This window comes from Neodiprion pinetum, chromosome 7 (assembly GCF_021155775.2).
Source record: "Neodiprion pinetum isolate iyNeoPine1 chromosome 7, iyNeoPine1.2, whole genome shotgun sequence".
In the NCBI taxonomy this organism is placed as follows: Eukaryota; Metazoa; Arthropoda; class Insecta; order Hymenoptera; family Diprionidae; genus Neodiprion; species Neodiprion pinetum.
The window spans coordinates 5256448-5271610 of NC_060238.1; the positions used below are offsets into that span (position 1 = coordinate 5256448).

The window sequence follows — 15163 nt, forward strand, 5'->3', positions numbered from 1 at the left end:
TTCGAAGAAAGATAGGCACAACGTGATTCTTTCGGAAATAATAAATCAATCTTCTGTCTTACAAGTCAAGCATATATGAGGTATACCTATAAGATATTGTAGACGTAAAGTGCGTGCGGGTTGAAATCTATATTCTACACCCGATACACGTTTATCATGCAAACTGTTATAAATCATCGTCCACTATGCTAAAGTTCGATCTGCTACCTATAAAGTCAAACAAAAATAAGTCGACCATGCATTTATTTCAACCAGTCATGATGTATTACATAAACGCATCGATGAGCTCCGTGGGGTGCCTAAAAGGGCGCTATTTGTCGAAGCTAGTGGGAACACAGCCGAGCTTAAAGACTCCCAAAGAAGCTATAATAAATGCCCCTCAATTTAGAGGCTCTCTACCCTTTGTCTGTTTTTTTTTTCTCTCTTTATATTGTTCTATTTTTTTTTTTCCGGCACATTTATTTATAGTTTTTAAAGAGCAGAATAAACGCTGTTATGTGGACATACGTTTATACCGAGAGGTTCTCTTTGAAGGACCTGCTCGACAATTGCAACTTGTCTAGTTTACACGCGTAGCCAACTGGGCGAAAAAGTTACTAGCATGATAGGCAGAGTGACCGATGCGTAGTGGATGGCAGTGGCGCCGTGACCCGGCCATTCCTATTACGAGGGAGGTTATGGTTGACTGTCACTTGTCAATCGATCGATTTTAGGGAGATTGTTCTTGTCGGCGAACGTTCACTTCATGCTGCGAGAATAGGTGTCAGAAAATCAAGATTAAGGAGTAGAAAAGGAAGGATATGCTCGTAGCGCGCACGATTCAACTTTGTCAATTTCGATTGGCTGACATATTCATTCTCGAAGCCTGAAACAAACTTTGTCCGACAATAAAAAATTCTCTATAATCGATCGGTTGGCAAGTGACAACTCTGACTAGCATGGGTGCGTTTCGATATTATCTCCCATTGCTGTCAACAGTCTTTTATCTCTTTTGCGCTGCCAAGTTCGCGAGTAGCTTTGCCTCTGTCCTAGGGAGTTTTTACCGTTTCAAGCTAATTTAGGAACGCACCTCTAGATAGTAACATTTTTACGAAGTTGGCTACGCATATAAACTAGACAAATTGCAATTGCCGAGGAGGTCTTTTCGAAAAGAACTCTCCGTATTTAAATGCGCCGGAAATTGACTACGTGGTAAATGACTTAATTCCATGGTGTAATTAGTTAATTAGCATCTGCACTTCGCTACTTAGATTATGTATACAAATTGCTTTCAAATTAATTACACCCAGCAGGGTTAGCTGAGTGAAAATTATCCTAGACGACAATATGGCTTAACGAAATGTCGGTGAATATTTCGTACCGTGTAATATACTGTGATGAAAGAACACCCCAAATCCCTGTACATCATCGTTATTGGTTCAGAAGATTTCTCTCGGCATCAATATGTGTTTGAACAAAAAAAAAAAAATAAAAAAAAATACTACAAAAGTGTTCATTTTTCTTCGGGTCAAAATTTGACCTATTTTTTTTTTATAATTTATTGAAAATTCTTCTGTCATATGAATCGCTGTTTATATCTTTATCATACGTGGATTACAATATTTGACGGATATTTTCACATTTTTACAACACCTGCATGTTATACCTAGACTTATCACACTGTTGCTGCAAGTGATTGCGCAGGTCACCGACGCACTGATAATATCCAATCTATAAATCACGTTGTTTGCCTGCTTAAAAGATTACCGTTTGTACTATGCGTTATCAAACGAAATATTAATTCCATGAAAGTGCAAGAGTCGCAAGTTGCGACATGTATGTATATACATATCCTACGTACAAAATAATTCGAAAGCATATTTTTTTTTTTTGTTAGAATGAGATCTTTTATGTTCTGATTAAACTCTCAATCGAATTACATAAGCAGATTTTTGTTCTGTACAGAAAAATCAGTATAGCCGAGAAACCGATTGACCTAAAGTATCGAATAATAACAGAGCTATGAAAAATGTCTACTCTCCTTCAAACTAACGATAAGATATTTAAATTGCCGGTTCTTGTACTTACAGAATTCTAGTTTCCGCTGAAATTCCCTGAATGATCGTCTGACGTCGTTGCTCAACTAAGCCTGACTCATGATCACGTCCGAGTTTGAAGTTGATCCTATGAACATAAAATTCATCTATTTGAATCTTATTGAACTGGTTTTGGAAATGTGTAACAAAAAATTGACAAAGGCAAATGCGCACTGATGAGAGTAGTTTCAGTTATTATAATTATTTAAAAATTCTAGTAAAATGATTACAGTGATAATAATAACTGTTTAAATATTGTTTGAATTACAAAAAAAAATAGCACAAGTTACTATTTGAAGTGATTACAATTTTGGATTTATTGGAACATTAAATCCTAACATCAGTTGATCGCTACGACAACACAAAATTGTCGTTACATAGTAACAGAAAAAAATATAGTATCAAGTATACCATTATCAAAGAAAACTTTCTGCTCACAGATGTAAAAAAATAATTTTCAGTTAGTGCCGTGTAGAAAAATATCTTTCGGTTCCGGGAAAAATTGAATACAGTTCAGGACTGTAAGGTGTGACCGCAATTGGAATTTTCTCTGTGTGTCGTGCGAGAGAGCACAGCTGTCTCTATGCCATTAGTCGAATACTCCGACGTAATTAGCGGCATAGACACGGGCATGGGAAACGTATTACATAAGTATAAGGGTGTGAAATTACGCGGATATATACAAAGCTGTGCAGTAGTTGTTGATTTATTTCGTGATAGCAACAACAGCAGCCGCGTATAGTTGTAACGAGATAAACTCACAGCTGCGGGAAGACTTAAGACTAGGTTAGGTTTCGCCGGGAGAAAATTAATCTCCGCCATATTAAAATATCTCGTTGATATATGTATACGGAGTTTATGACGTCACTGGGAAGTTTTCAACAAGCAAAAGGTGCCTTTATATACCTTTACGCGGAGTAAATATACCCATCAACCGACCCCATATCGCGAAATGTACTAATTATATACCCAGGGTACACCATATTTCCTCTAGTTTTAATTATGTAGGTAGGCCTGATGGTAATAAGATCGGCGATATAAGTTGGGCAGCTTTGTTACACAAACTTCACTTGTTACAGCATCGCTGCAAGTTTGATCTTACAATATAACCTTTCACAAGTAATTAACTTTCATCGATTAAAAGGAGGAAGTAAAAAAATTGTAACGAATTCGGGAAGAAATTAATCACTATATTTGTGAGCTATACGAAGTTGTTTGCAAAAAATATACAGAATAGAAGACATTCGAATTACAAACAAAAGCTTAGGTATCGATTCTACGTATCAAAAGGTATCGACCTTTTTTTCAAACTAACAGTTCGTTCCTATTCACTCTATAACCGCTCATTTTATTCAAAAGACTATTTTCTACAAAATCACTGACACACATTTTCTTTTTTTTTTTCAGCAGTCAATTCAATACTTACATATTTTGTTGGTCGTAATAAATATCAAAGTACAATGTTATAAAATTAATTAGTCAACGATGCCAACATAATAAAAAAAAAGTGTTTTTGCGAATTTAACGAAAATAGTCTTCGTGAGTAAAATGAACGACAGTTAAGTAAAATCGAACGAATCTACCAGATTTTCAACAATTTTAAAGCATTTTGAAATGAAGCATCGATATCTAAGCTTTTCTCTATATATTTTTGTATTTTCAAAGGTATAAAGCTTCGCAGCTTAAGACTGTGATAATTTGATGAAGGCTCATTGTACGATCATCTCGTGATAAAATTAATAAAAAGTATATCTATTTTGGATTAACCAACTTCCTCAAGTTTTGAAAATATTATGAACGCTTTTTCAAATATTTCGTTTTCAGTAAGGTGTATTGCCGCACTTTTGGCCAATTATATATCCCATTATTACAATGCATAAAGTTTAGTATATTCCACATAATTTTCGTCAATTTCATCCCAGCGGCGCTTCATATATTCGAGATCGCCTCGTTTTCTTACAAACACTGTTTTCGAATTCGATAGATGAACAGGCAATAGGCACTTAATGGGGTTCAGGCAGACTGCAGGAAGTTAATATTTTTTCTCCCCGTCATAAAAGGTAGCTCCATAATATCACCTTACGGTTTTACCTTCTTTTTTTTATTTTTTTTTCCTTGAATCTTCACTTGTATTCATCATTCTCCTATATTAAGCACTTTTTTTATTACTATTCTCAAAACGCATTCTATTACACCATATTACCGTAATTATTTCGTGATACAAATCTACTCATCAAAAACGTATAAATGAATAAACATATTAGTTAACTGTATAAATATGTATAAGCCAGTGCAAAAATCTTCAGACATTAATTTATTTTACGAGCTGACTTCGGTCAGAATAAAGTTCGCGCCCCGTTGGAAAATGAAAAGGCGTTAATTAAAAGTCAGAAGTAAGCTGTCGCAACAGTCTCGTATCTCTGCAATCGTGCTGATGGGTTCTTAATCAGCTTTATCTCACTTCCGAGCTGGATTTCTCAGTACTAACGATAAATTGCGAAGCTTATTTTTTATCCCACCAGCCATTCTAGAACTAATTAAAAAATCTCAGAATATTGGAGATTGTTGGACATTTAGTATAATAAAATATTCTTCGGTATAATCACACTTAATGGCATTAAATACCGACAATTGGCAAGCCGTGGTTATAATAAACACGAATACTGACAGTCGTTTAGGTGTGCTTAACGGATACAGTCAAGATGGAGAATAGAATCTAATGTATCGATCGTCGGTAACGTAAATTAAAGTAGATAGTTTTGAATTTCGATTTCAAGAATGGAAATACACGTTACATATTTTCAATAATCTGTCGCAGAACGACATTTAGCAAATGGAATTTTTTTTTGACAATCGTATGTTACAAGTATGCAATAAGATTGCGTTCTCATTGTCACTTGCGGTTCCATATTTTACAATTTTTTTTTTTTTTTGTTCTTCTAAATTTACCATTAATCACAGTTTAGGCTTTTTCTCAACTTTTCGCTGTCAAGATTTCTAAAATTTTACTTGCGCTTCGATTTTGACGGTGGGCAAAATTTTTGCTCCTTGTATTCATCATTATCTATCAACTCGGTTGTTCGAGGTACGTTATTACCATGAGGACAAGATGACTGTGTTTGACTTTTGCGTCTTCTGGATTTAATTCGCAATACCGAAGTGCCCGGGGTTTTTATTTGTCTTCTAGAATTTGGACAGTGTAATCCAGATGCTAAATTACAACCGATGACTTTTACATCGAAAGGTGGTCTTGACGCGGAAGCCTTAACGGTTGGGCGGTTGCTTAGTTCTCTGGGTTTTTTAGTCAAGGGTGAACCTTGCTCTTGATTGCATCTCCGTCTTCTATGTGCTAGAAGTTTCAAACAGTCGTTTCAAAATATGACGTCATCACGGAATTTCGGCCATGGTTAGTTTTCAACTTTCACTGTGTAAAGAGAAATTGAACTACAAATTTCCTTTCTCTTTTCACCAAGTATCGAATTAGGAAACAATTCTTTGAATGACATCAATACCCTGGAGTTTGCATGCTTCATCAATACATCTGTAATAGCATGAAATTTACCACCGTGACTGATCGGTGACATAATTTTCATACGAATGCCCGGATCAGAGTTGGAGCTGGATGATTGACGAAGAAGAGATCTGCTCCTTTTACGAATAGCAACTCGATTTCTGTATGCCACACTACGTCTCCTCCTCTGCTTGCAAACCAAACGCAGCCTTGACTCGGAACCGCTCAATTCGTCTTCGGCCCAAAATTGACGGTCAGTATCGTCGGCCGTTGGTGGCATTGGCAGTGCTGGCTTTGACAATAACTCTGATGAACGATCATTACAGATTTCTATAGCTAATGACAAATTTCATGTACGAAAAATCGATTTGGAGGAATTGAAAGTAAGAAATTAAAGTTGTAATTGCTACAGTTTGATTATTTGGAAAACAAACTTACTGCTTCTCCGGATGTTCCTGGTACGGGAAATCTCTTCTCATTGATGTTTAAGTGCGCCATCATTGCATACGTGATAGGAGCGACATGTACAAAGTTGTTGTAGACTCCCTGTTGAAGTTCTTCTTCTTCGGAGCTGCAGATTGCGTTTTTACAATCTCCTCTAGCATGGTCACCCATATCTCAGAATATATTTATTAAACAATTGTTCACTACTGTAGAAACTTTATTTTCGGTTTTCAGTCATTAGTAAGAGAAACTTGTAAATTTTGACATGTCCTAGAGTCATCTTATGGTCTGCCAAAATCAGTATTTAAGAGTAACTTCTGTTGATTCTTTTTTTTTTCACTGCTTCATGAATTGTGACATTTGTGGTCACGAAACTATGAAGGGTGTTCGATATGTAGAGATGGAATTTCTTCACTTCACAATTACCTCGTTCCGTTTTAGAAGCATTCGATGCAATAGAAAAAATCACGAAAATCGTTGGCCAGAATTCGAATCAATGTAAGTACGCTTTCATAATTTTCACAAGTATTGAAATAATTGAAATATCCATGGTTCATATTAATGAGGAAAAATCCTTTTTCGACGGCTGATATCAGAATATTATGAATCAATAAAAAATGTAACACAAGTTGTGGAGATAATTCTTCTATATTATGGTATATACAGCTGTGACATATTGTCCATGAGGCGTACTACACTTTAACACCTTGCAGTACTGTGGACAGTGCAATTTTCCCGATAATGTTTTTGTACCTTCAATCGGCCGCAAGCTAGCAACTTTGTCCACAAGTTGGTGAAAGGAATTTGAACACGATATACGTGAAACATTATCAAGCAACAGATCGACACTTGACTGTTTGAACGTATTAATCGTTCTCCGATTTTCTTCGTTTCTTAGTGCGTGCACTGTCAGAGTCATGTGGGCTAGGAGTTATGTGACTTCTTTTTCGCTGCGGTTTTGCAGACGAATCGCCAAAATCGCTACTACTGCTAGCAGCTGTTCTTGTTTCTCTTCTAAACGGTCCCTCGCCGGTGACTTGTACTAATATCTGTCGAAAGGCAAAATAAAGCACTAAATCAGTGATCTCAAGTTTCCAGGCTTCAGATAAAAATGATTCATGGCGTGGGTTACTCCCGTGCCAAATCCAAGTCAGAGATACATGCCCAGATATACTACCGTGCTGAGTGTTATGGCTAACTGCCAAGCATTAGTCTATCCAATATTTGTCAGTTGTAAAGATAAGTCATTTTCTTATTTTTGACCGAGAAAAGACTTTGCAAGATATTTTTTTAAACTGAATATTTACATCTGGAATTGAATTTATCGCCGTTGATTGGAATGCTGTACGACACGTACTGATTTTAAAGAACAAATCCTCTTTTGAAACTTTCTTTTGATTCTAAGTATTTTCTCTCTTCTGGAACAGCATAAGACAGGTAACTCGTACTCTCAATTACTTCGCATAGTTATGCATCATTCCACATCAAACTTGACAACATCGCAACACCCTTCGAAATTTTTTCTTTCCGACAAAATGGCGACCATTTGAAGTTGAGATTCAATTTTTCACTCATTGTTGATCATTTTTTTTATTCAATAAAGAAACAAAACTCGAATGTTGAGAATAGAGAATTGTAGAGATATAAATCCCCAAAATTTACCTGCTTTTGCAGCTGTCTGCTCGTATATATCTATATCCCCTTAAGCTTTGACTAATACCAAAAACAGGTTAATACAATATTTTCGTAAACACACCTGCATGTGTTGCAAGCATTCTTCTTGCATGGAAACAGCCATTTTGTAGACAAATGTATCCTGTTTGTTGTACATAATGGCGTTTTGGAACATCAGCATAACATCTCGCTGGAAGTGCATTGTAGACCTGATGGTTCCATTGTCAATGTTCTTTTTAATGGTTGACAAATCCATGGGACGGAAAATGACCGAATGATAACCCGGCGCTTGATCTTCCGTGATGGGCCTCAGAAATACAGACGCATATTTGTGTGTGACCAGTCTATTAAATACCAACATAACAGCTTTCTTCCAAGCACGGTAATCGGCGCCTTCCCCACTTCCTTCATTCTCTGGTTCACTGTCTATCGTAACAACCGGCCTCTTGGAGTAGGTTTTCATGGTGCGACCACCACTCAATTTACTCAACGAAGATTCCTCCTCGTCAAGGTCTCCATCGTCTGCGATTCCAGTGACCGGCTCTTTTTTGACATCTGGTTCAGGTTCCAAGGTTTCTTTTATTACCGGTTTATCCTCTGGCATTTCATTGTCTCTTGCCACTTCGTCGTTCTTCTCCGTAACAGATTCTGCATCAATTTCGACTTTAATTTTGTTTTGTTCTTCTGCTTCCACAGTTTTCTCAATAACCATTTTCTCTGCCTCCTCTTTTAATGTTGACTCTTCGGTCTTCGTGGGCTCCGGAACATCTGGAGCTTCTTCTTTCACAACCTCCACAGCTTCCGGTATAACAGGAGGATTTGGATCAGTCCCTGATACGCTGCCTACCTCTGCCTCCTTGTCGTTGACTTCATGAACTATCACGTCGATAGAGTCTTTAAAGCTCTCCTTCTTGTCTTCTTCCTTTTCCATTTCTTCCGAAACATTGTCCTTGGACTCAGTTGTTGATTCGTCCATGACGATTGGCACGTTCTCGGTGACTTTTACCACCACATCAGGTTCCTCCTCGGTTGAAACGGTGGATTCCTCAGGACACGACTCAAAAGTGTCCACCATATCTGATACCTGTTCTTGAGGAGGTGTTTTGTCCTTGTTTTGCGATCCTTGCGAACTTTCGTCATCTTCTAAAATCAGACTTATGTCCTGAGATTTCTCCGCTTCCTCTGCACTAGCTCCGTCGTTTGAAGTCTCGGACGATACACTAGCGGGCGCTGCCTCAGCCGATTTGTCTTGTGGGTCCCCGGTTATCTCAGCAAGATCCATTTCCAGTTGATCTATTTGCGGTTCTTGTTTAATCTCCGATTCCTGAACAGGCTCTTTCTCATCACTTGTACTGTCGCTTGTTGTATCCTTCTCAGCTTCGATGAGGTCAGTTTCTTCCTTTATCGCGTCTTCCGTCACCTCTGGTGTGGCACTCTTCTCCATATTCCGGTCTTCCGACCCTTTTGTATCCGTCGGCGTGTTTTCGTTGCTTTCAGACTCTTTTCCTTCGCTTTTGGGACTCAACTCCACTTCTTCGGTAGTATCGTCTCCTTCATAAGGGGAATTCCGAAGTTCCTCTGCTAACGATTCGTTACCCATGTTTTCCTCATCCGCATCCCCAGCCTCTGATTTGGCTTTCTCCTCAACCTTCGGCGATTGGCAAGTGACCATTATTTTCGACTCCGTAGATTCTACAGCTACGGTTCCAATGATTTCCGCGATATTTGACGTGCTTGAATCGATATCTTCTATTGCTAGTTCACTTTCAGGTGAATCCGACAATGATACTGGCTCATCGACGTTCCGAGGTTCTGGACGAGGTTTCGGGCGAGGTTCGGGACGCTTTGAGACAGTTTCTTGAACCGTTTGTACAGTCAATGGTTCCACAACAGTGGCCGCGGGTGGAGTCTCGTTCGTTCTTGGGCTTGAAGTGATCTCCTCTTTGATCAGCTCCTCAATATCTCCAATGATTTCGTTTATTTCATCTTTGTCAATAACGTCGGCCATTATATCCTTCCCAATAACTTCGTCTATATGGTCTATTATCTGTACCATACTCTCTGTTACCGGGATGTTCTGAGATACCGATACCGGCGGTGGAGGATTGATTACTTGCAAAACACCTTCGGATGTTGACGGTGCGTTGGTTGGTAGAGAAGAATGAATTTCGGGAGGCATACTAAGCTGCGTTGTTACCGTAGAGGACGGTTGCAAGTTTGGTAACGGTCCTCGCTGCGGATTTGCCGGCAATTCCAAAAGCATAGAAAGCGTTGGCGCACCAGCTGAAGGTCTTTCGGGTGGCGCGTTTGCTATTGCGGTAGAGACCAATTGCTGCAATTGGGAAGAAACATTTTGTGCCAGACCACGATCTAGCTGGGAACTCGGGACCTTTGGACTCGAAACTAGGAGACTGGCTATGGTAGGGGAGCTAGCTTTTGTTGGCGTCGGTGGTGTTTGTACTTGAGTCGTTGGGCTGGTGGACTTTAATAAGCTTGTCAGGAGCGGCGATCTGCCCCCTCGTTTCTTTTCATCCTCGTCATTATTCGATGACTCCGATACAGAAGCATCATGGTTTTCCATCACACTGTCTACCGCTTTTCGTTGGACAAGTGGTGGCGGTGTTATCATAGATTCTTGCTTTTGTTGTCGTTTGGTTAGCCATGCGGCGTATGCTCTGACTTTTTGCTCCTGTTCCCGTTCTTCTTGTTCAATGACTTGCCACATTTTCTGCAGCTTATCGTCGGATAAGGGGCCGCATTTTAAAAGGTTTACTTCCGCTTTGAGCTGCTGATATTCGTCTCTTTGAAACGCAAGAATTTGTTTCAGTTCCGCAATTCTTTCCTGTGTTAATCGATTCACTATGGATTCAGCTTGCGTTTCTCCGCTCTCCCTTTTTTTCCTTTTCGGAGTATCCGCTGTTTCCAACAAGTGTGAATATTGAACGGCACAAGACTTTTGAGAAAACCAATCAGGTGGTCGCAATGCTTCTTTTTCAGCAAACGGCTCCAATGATTCGGACACGGCTTTCCAATTCTGAACATTCTCCCCAGAATACAATACGCTTGCAGCCAAGCATAGCTGCTCTCTTGTGCTCCATGTATCGTACGGAACACGTTTTACTTTCATCCCTACGATTGCAATAATTTATTAATAGTTGAGGAATAATCATCTCTGGAGACTTCCATGCAAGAACAGCAATCCATTTAACTAAGACTTGGCAAGTATCTCCAAAAGTAAATTGTACTTTCAAGCATGTCTCCAATGATTATCATGTTTAATTTCTTACATAGATACATTGATTCTCTGCAGTGATGATCGGCAATGCTTTAGAAATACAAGAAAAACTTGTTGGTGTGTGAAAATTAGAGATTTAAAAATTTTGTTTCCAAAATATGTGTGAGTAAAAAAACTGAAAGGAGAAATGGTTGTCTATAACTACGGCTTGAACCTGGAAAATATAAAGATTCTCGAAACATCAGTCCAATTTGGAATACAGTTAAATATAAAAGCTTGGTAAAGTATCAATCGCCTTTGTCATCCAATTCGAATGATATTGTGGTTATGTTTGCAATACACAAATAAAATCGGTTTCGCGTGGAAATCTCCATCTGTAAATTTAGTCTAAATGATTTCGAAGAAACAAATACTAGGATTAATCAGTGTTTTGTGACAAATAAAACCGTGAAATCACCGTACACAGTTGAATAATAAGTCGTTTGTGTACTCTAACCTAAAAACTGTGAGTAAACGAAACGGCAAAATTAGTGAATATACAGAGTCTAGGCGATAACTTACTGTCCTGTGCAGATGCCATGTTGCTACTAGTTGTTCTTACATGTGTGTCTCATTAACAATTCACTGAGTTTCTTGGTCATTCATGTTTTGATACAAAACGTACCGCAATTCTCGTTCAGTTTCGTGCACTTCTCAGTTTTCATTTACCACCGGGAAATACAATACGCTAATGCAACCACACAGAATACAGCCCAGTGCTGAAGTTGCGCAGACTGATGCGCAAGAACTCTGTAAGACAGCGAGAGAGAGAGCCAATGGTCGACTTGATAGTGTAAAAGAGATACAAGATGACTGATAGAATTCAGAACACTGCAGGCAATCCCCTATTTTCGTTATAAAAAAAGCACTAGATTTAGTTAAATTGTGCTGTAGTGGCAACGCTGAAGCTGTTTTAAACTATACATGTCCTTCAAAACCAACGAGATAGAAAAAGACGTACATACATGCATAGATCATTTTCCGGACGGCTGTTTCGATTACATGTACCTGGGTGTGTTATTTTGACAATTGAGTATGACAAAAGTCCATTTAAGAACTATGCAGTACCCGTTTATAGAATATTGTATGCTTGAATAAGGAAATACAAGGGACAGATTCCTGTTTGCAACAAAATTCAATCAATCGTCTTTGATCTTCAGAAATAAAGAAATACAACATCTTGACATCTCCACTAGGTGAGAATAAGTAAAATATCGAGAAGTTCTAACCTCTGATAAAAATGTGTTTTATGTTTATTGAGTAAACATAAATCATTACCTGCCTCCTTGATACTTACATATGCTTCGCATAGCAAGTAAAACTTGTGACATACAATTGACAGAATTACAATAAAATGTAAATAGCTTAGATGGGCATAGAAACCACAAACTGAAAAGAAATTAAATAAGCAGATGACTCATTACTGCGTATCTTTTTTTCATTGCAGACTATGTAAAGCTATCGAAATGGGCAAGGCAATTTTATTTGTTTACCTCATCTCGAATTTTCTAATTGTCGCACGATGCAGCGACATAACATCAACGGTATATGGAAAAATTTTGGACAAGATGCCTGCAGCGTTTGGCGATTTCAACTCTGACGAATTGACGGATGTATTTGTGATCGACACGGATGGTAAATCCGTTGAAATTATGCTGGCAGCCGAGCAAGAGCCTCTCCTGAGGCCTGGGGTAGGCTTAAAGTGTACCTTTAATAATTCAGTGACCAGCATTGTGCCTGGGGATTTTGATGGTGACGCATTTATGGATGTTTTCGTAACAACGATAAAGGACGGTCTAACCTACGGACACATTTTGTGGGGCGGAAACGGGCAGTTGAATTGTACACCTGAGTCGAATCCAGTAATTGTGATGTTTGGACAGCCGTTAGCCATCGATTACAACCAAGACATGATTATTGATTTGTTTGGACTTGATGCAAATCAAACAAGAACATTTTGGATATTCAATAAGAATAGAACTTCACCAGCAGTTGTAAAAATGCAATCTAAAAATGGGGATAACTTTGCGCTCATAAGAAAACCACATTCCAACGCCTTTCTAGATTACAATGGCGATTTTATGCCTGATTTATTTATAACAACGGAGAATGGATTTGAAATTTGGCTGGGAAGCGAGGAGAACTTCACTCTTCATCAAAACATCAGCTTGCCGCATAATTTCGCCGTCGTTGGTCAATCTTTATTCTTGGACGTCGAGCTCACTGGCAAAATGGACCTGATTCTACCCGCATGTTATGATGCCGCATGCAAGAACAGCACTATTATGATACACTCAAATGGGTGGCACAATTTACAAGTAGATTTCAAAGATCCTGACAACATTGACTGGGGTTTCTGTAAACCTAACGGGCGGCGTTACACGGATACAATAACTCTGAGAGGCGGCGATTTCAACATGGATGGGTACCCAGATTTACTGGCAACTTTGACAGTTGCGTCAGAATCTGAGCCCAGAACATTCTTGCTTGAGAACGTACCTTGCACAAACTGTAAAGAGTTTAGTCGAAAATTTTCTGTACAATGGACAGCTCTGAATCCCTTGAACAACAGAACAGTTATGGCTGTCTTCTATGATTTTTATCAAGATGGCATATTGGACGTGATTTTGATAGAGCAAGAGGGAAATGAATACCGAACTCTAGCGTTCAAAAATAGCTTGGACTACGATGCTAATTTTGTTAAAGTCATGGTTTTGACTGGGTTATCGAACAGCCTGTATCCCATCACGCCTGGAACACTTGGCAAGAAGAAACGGACCTATGGCACAAATCTACCAGGCCCATCGATCGCTTACAAAACGACGACACAGGATGGAAGTATGCGCATGGCAGTAGCGGCACAATTACCGCAGAGCGCACACTTCTCCCTCAATTTGCCATACTCAACGTTTGGGTTGGGTCGCACTCCAAATTTTATTGATACCCTCACAATAGGGTTGAGCAACAAGTCCCGAGAATGGACACAAATTATTCCCAATTCCCAGATGGTCGTGATTCCGACACCAATCTCTGAACCTTCTAGATGGAAAGTTCAGTTATTTGTAACACCCAGTAAACTGATCCTATTGAGCGTTGCTGCATTGACTGCAACTTGCGCTCTGATTATTGCCATAATTTTTGGACTATATTGGAAAGAAAGGAGAGAGGATAAAATTGAAAAACTTCAGGAGGCACACAGATTCCATTTTGATGCTATGTAATAAGCTTTTATCACTGTTAATTCAGCTTAAGTTCTCACTAAAATATATATTTCTAATTTAAAACATACTTTATCCTGTAGAACGGAATTATACGTGTAACTAAATGAATTGCCAAGACTGTTTTAAGTTTCCTTCTTATGAGGGATGCAAAAACAAGGGTAATAAAAATATGCCGAAACCGAGATTGGGCAAAAAAGTTACTCGGAAAGAAGGGATCTTGTCACAAATTTTAGGCCTCTAAAATTTCGGTTTTACATAACTTATACTGTATATTCCATCAAAAGATGTTTTTGTTTCTGATAACCAATGCACGTTAAAACGCGATACGAAACTTTTATATATTTTTTTGAAGTGTTATTTGTAGTCGTCATTTATTTCGTTCATTTAGTCGCCTGTAATATGTATACGAGGATGACAGTTGAAATATGTTTCTTTCAACAGAAAAATGTACATATATATACATGTGATATAGTCAAGATTTATAATAAATTTATTTTATTCGTTTTTCATTGTTGAGAGTGTGTCTGTCATGTTCCTTGTTATATTCATTATTTGAAAATTTTAACAGAGTATATACTGATTCTCTACTGGCATTTCAGAAAGATAACAAATGAAAATCACGATTACTGCAAGTTCCTAGCTATTTTGATATAGATCAACTTAAATATTTGCAACCAATTCTAAAAGTGAAATCGCGCTTTTTGTTTTGTATTTATTTGTAGCTGTTTGCTTAACATTAGCTTCATTTTTATTTTAATCATACGTCCAAATTTAACGATAAAAAAGTTTTACCTCTGTATTCCTTATTTCATAATGTAAGTGGAAACATGATAATAAAGTGTCGTTCGAATTTTCTTGACAGTTAAAAAAATTTGAAATGAATCACAGATAATCATACTGAATTTCTAAATATGACCGGGATCGTCGATTCAAAAAAAAAAATGTTTTCATTTGAGTGTGAAAA

The 15163-nt window shown here is 38.2% G+C and overlaps 2 protein-coding genes across 6 annotated transcripts in view; one reads left to right on the plus strand and one right to left on the minus strand.

Moving 5' to 3' along the window:
* The window catches only part of Brd8 (Bromodomain containing 8), a 94795-nt gene extending 83089 nt beyond the window's left edge, over positions 1-11706 (minus strand). Inside the window, exons 1-5 of one of the 4 annotated variants that reach the window (XM_069138000.1) lie at positions 11501-11706; positions 7787-10833; positions 6025-7079; positions 5638-5878; positions 2068-2163 (exon numbers count right to left, since the gene is read on the minus strand). In XM_069138000.1, coding sequence (XP_068994101.1) covers positions 6897-7079; positions 7787-10833; positions 11501-11519 — 3249 coding nt within the window. In that variant the 5' untranslated portion in view covers positions 11520-11706 and the 3' untranslated portion in view covers positions 2068-2163; positions 5638-5878; positions 6025-6896. Of the gene's footprint in view, positions 1-2067; positions 2183-4166; positions 5879-6024; positions 7080-7786; positions 10834-11500 lie in introns of all 4 variants that reach the window. The other 3 variants (XM_069138001.1, XM_069138003.1, XM_069138004.1) reach the window with 3 other exon arrangements.
* Positions 11707-11880: 174 nt separating this feature from the next.
* LOC124223863 (T-cell immunomodulatory protein) lies at positions 11881-14703 on the plus strand. 2 transcript variants are annotated; one of them, XM_046636210.2, is made up of 2 exons: positions 11881-11990; positions 12426-14703. In XM_046636210.2, the coding sequence occupies exons 1-2, from the start codon at positions 11944-11946 to the stop codon at positions 14197-14199; spliced, it is 1821 nt and encodes a 606-aa protein (XP_046492166.1). In that variant the 5' UTR covers positions 11881-11943; the 3' UTR covers positions 14200-14703. The 2 variants fall into 2 exon arrangements, with proteins under 2 accessions (XP_046492166.1, XP_046492167.1); XM_046636211.2 differs by having other exon boundaries at positions 11911-12174.
* The last annotated feature ends 460 nt before the right edge of the window (positions 14704-15163 follow it).